This window comes from Merops nubicus, unplaced genomic scaffold (assembly GCF_000691845.1).
Source record: "Merops nubicus isolate BGI_N331 unplaced genomic scaffold, ASM69184v1 scaffold21830, whole genome shotgun sequence".
NCBI lineage: Eukaryota > Metazoa > Chordata > Aves > Coraciiformes > Meropidae > Merops > Merops nubicus.
In genome coordinates, this window is record NW_008581308.1 from 41,033 (window position 1) to 44,667 (window position 3,635).

Here is a 3,635-nt window from a genome sequence, read left to right on the forward strand (position 1 = left end):
TGGAGAGATCCCAAACCCTCCTGGCTGTGACCCTGGGCACCCTGCTGGGGGTGACCTGCTGGAGCAGGGGGTGGAGGAGATGATCTCCAGAGGTCCCTTCCAACCCCACCACGCTGGGGTTCTGTGTTTCCTATTTCAGAGTGGCTTTCAAAGCTTCCCAAGTCCTGTTAATGCTGTAATAATTAGCTCAGCATCCCCTTCAAGGGAGACTAACTACATGTATAGAATAGAACCATTCTGGCCGGGAGAGACCTTCAAGATCATGGAGTCCAACCATCCCCCAGCCCTGCCAGGTCCCCACTGCCCCGTGTCCCTCACCCCACATCTCCACGGCTTGGAAACCCCTCCAGGGGTGGGGACTCCACCACTGCCCTGGGCAGCCTGGAACAGCCCTGGGCAACCCTCCACGGCAAGAAATTGTTCCTCAGGGACACGTGAAACCTCCCCTGGGGCAACCTGAGGCCCTTTCCTCTTGTTGTGTCCCTTATTCCTTGGGAGAAGAACCCAACCACCCTCAGCTCCAGGCTCCTGTCAGGAGCTGTGCAGAGCCAGAAGGTCTCCCCTGAGCCTCCTTTGCTCCAGGCTCAGCACCCCCAGCTCCCTCAGCTGCTCCTCCCCACACTTGGGCTCTAGGCCCTATTTGTGTGTTTTCTGCAAAATAATCAGAAAAAAATATTCAGATGATGGCTTTGAAATAGCAGCTGAAAAGCCAGAAATGTTTTTAATGTCTTCCTGTCTGCACTAAGTGTTGGTTGCATTGAATATGAGAGGTCATCATCACAGGCAGAATAAAGGGAGATTAAAGATTAGGAGCATTTTAGTTCCTGGCAGCTTCTAAATCTGCTCTTTGATCAGCAGCCTTCATCCTGGTGCTAAGACGTGGTGGTTGTGCCTCAATTGCTTTTGAGCTCTGAAGTGGAATGAGCTGCACAGCAGAGGAGGAAGAGCTTTGGAAGCTGTGAAGGAATCAATTAAGAGGCATTGGTCCTGTGCCAAGTGCTAAATGCTGCTGTGGAACCAAGACATGCCACGTTTTAATGCACCAGCCATGAGGTAGGGGGGATGCTCTGTATGTAAAATTTATTTTATTGTATTATTTTAATCCCTTCCTCTTCCAAGCCTGTCAGTGAATGAAGCTGGTGTTGTTCAGTGGTGGCACTGAACTCCTCAGGACAGGAGCACACCACTGTTGGGTACACCACAGTTACACAGACAGTTTAATCAGGGAAGGGTTCATCTCCCAGGATGCCCAGAGCTTCGTGGGATCTCCATCCTTGGCAACAAAAATAATCTGGGTGAGGCTCAAGCCTTGATTTTGCTCTTGGCCCTGATTGAGTGAGAGGCTGAACCTTGTGACTTCCAGATATCCCTTCCAAAATAAACCATGATGACATGATTTCCATGAACCACTGTTTTGCTGGCTGTGTCCTGAGGCACCTGGTTTTGTGCTAGGCCTCCTCATTTGTGTGCATGGTTTGGTACCTGCTGGGATCAAGGTGAGAGGAGCTTCTTGCTCCCAGTCCTGGAAGGGCTGGAGGCCACCCCACTGCCACCCCAGAAAGTCTTACCAGTCTCTCCATCACCAGGTTAAGCAGCTGGGTCCTGTGCTGGGCTTGATCTTCTTCACACCGTGTCCACTGTGCTTCCATCTGCTTCTGGTGAGTCTGTATCTGATCCCTCAAGTCACTCAGAATACTCCTCAACCTAGGATTATGGTTGTCTATTTTAGTAACAAGACTAAGGCTTAGTCAGTGTTATGGAGGAGTCTTGAGTCACTCGAGTAGATTGTTTAAATGACTGCAAACCTCCTCAACAGTTTCCTAACAAGCCCTAAGCTCTATTATTTTACTAATCCTTACCCTGAAGATTGTACCTACCTGCCAAAATGTGCTCTACTGTACAGAAGTATCTGAGGGCTGAAAAATGTTAATTTATTTCCCATTTTCATTAATTCTACTGAAAGTGGATGAGGAAACGACACTACCCCACTGAGCATCAGCTGCATGGGTGGGCATCAGGGAGAGCAGCAAAACCACTTGTGGTCTGAAAATTAAGTTCATAATGGTAAAAAAAAGGCTTATCACTGAAAATAAAAAGAGAACGTGGTGTTGCTTGTGAGGCAGCAATTGGATAGAAAAGTGAAAACCCACCCAAAGGGATCAGAGGAGACAGGAGACCTCAGGCAAGAGTGATGGGCAAAGGCTGCTTGGGCCAAACCAGCAGCATGCCAAGCCAAAAGGAACCATGTGGTTTAGATTTTGCTTTTCTTATGCTGCAACAAGTGATTTACAACATGAACCATGACATGACAAGAACTTAAGTCCAATTTCTAGTCACATACTTAAATTTTCATGCCAATGACCTGACTATAGGAGTGTCACCAAAAAAATTAATGAACCATAAAACTTTGAACACATCCTTGAATGCTGACAATGATTGCTTGAAATTTGTTTGGGCCTCAGTTAGGATGTAAACCAAGAGGTAAGGATCAGGATTTTACAGCAGGATTTTATGTCTCCAGCACCTCTAATATATAATAGATCACTTTCCAAAAGGGTGTTTTAAGTGTTTTTATGCTGAGTGATTGATAACAGCTTTGTATCAGTCTAATGAAGTGATAATTACCATCAGCAGTCACTGGAAATGTGGTAAAAATTAAATTATGATAGCAAAATCTCTCTAAGTGATAAGTTATTGCAGTGTGTTATAGGCAGGTGCTTTCAGGATCTTCTAAAGAAGCTGACTGTTAGGTCAGTTTATCCCTATGAATTATTTTAGTCATATAGTCCTAATGTAGTGTATTTTAAAATGTAATATTTTCATGGTTCCAAGATTTTATTTTTCAAGACTAAAAACCTGTGGTATTGAGTTGGTCAGTTTTAGTCCCTGCAGATGTGAACATGCACGCAGGATTTGCTTCCTGGAGCACTAATCTTTGTTTGTGAGAAAATGAAATTATACTATGATCATCTCCTGATGGAAAATGTCTTCCCCTGGAGGGTTGCCCAGGGCTGTGCCAGGCTGCCCAGGGCAGTGGTGGAGTCCCCACCCCTGGAGGGGTTCCCAAGCTGTGGAGATGTGGGGTGAGGGACACGGGGTAGTGGGGACCTGGCACTGCTGGGGATGGACTTTGATACTAAACCTCTTCCAGCTTAATCAGTTCTATGATTCTATGATCCATGGCCCTCTGAAGGGCCAAGTATCTGGGCAAGGCACAACTCCCATGAAATCTTGAAATATACTTAAAATTCATCCATTTTTCAGTAACAATAACAGTTTGTACTTTGACAACTGCCAGCCTGCAGCCAAAGACCACTGAGTCCCAGACAGCTGCACCTCAGCTGAAGGGGTAGCTCTGGGTTTTAAAGCTGATTTAAACATCCCAGGTTGTATGTGCAGCTCCAGCCTGTTGCAGAAGTTTAATTTTATCTCAGCTCTGTAAAAGGAATGCATAAAGCTGGTAGACGTTTGAATGAGCAATACAGAAGGAGACAGATGTTCCCCAAAGGGCATGCTATTTTAATTAAATTTTTTATTAACTGGAATAAAATCTCAGTGTTTAGTAAGTAAGCATTCTGGATTTTATATTAAATACACAATGCCAGCACATCTCGGTGTCTTGAAAGCCACCTCTT

At 45.5% G+C, this 3,635-nt stretch overlaps 1 protein-coding gene across 1 annotated transcript in view; it reads right to left on the reverse strand.

The window, feature by feature from the left end:
- Window positions 1-3,635, reverse strand: part of FAM81B (family with sequence similarity 81, member B) — a gene marked incomplete at its 5' end in the record, with an annotated part of 21,697 nt that overhangs the window by 3,761 nt on the left and 14,301 nt on the right. The window contains one exon of the mRNA XM_008949570.1: window positions 1,569-1,704. Coding sequence (XP_008947818.1) covers window positions 1,569-1,704 — 136 coding nt within the window. The remainder of the gene's footprint in view (window positions 1-1,568; window positions 1,705-3,635) is intronic.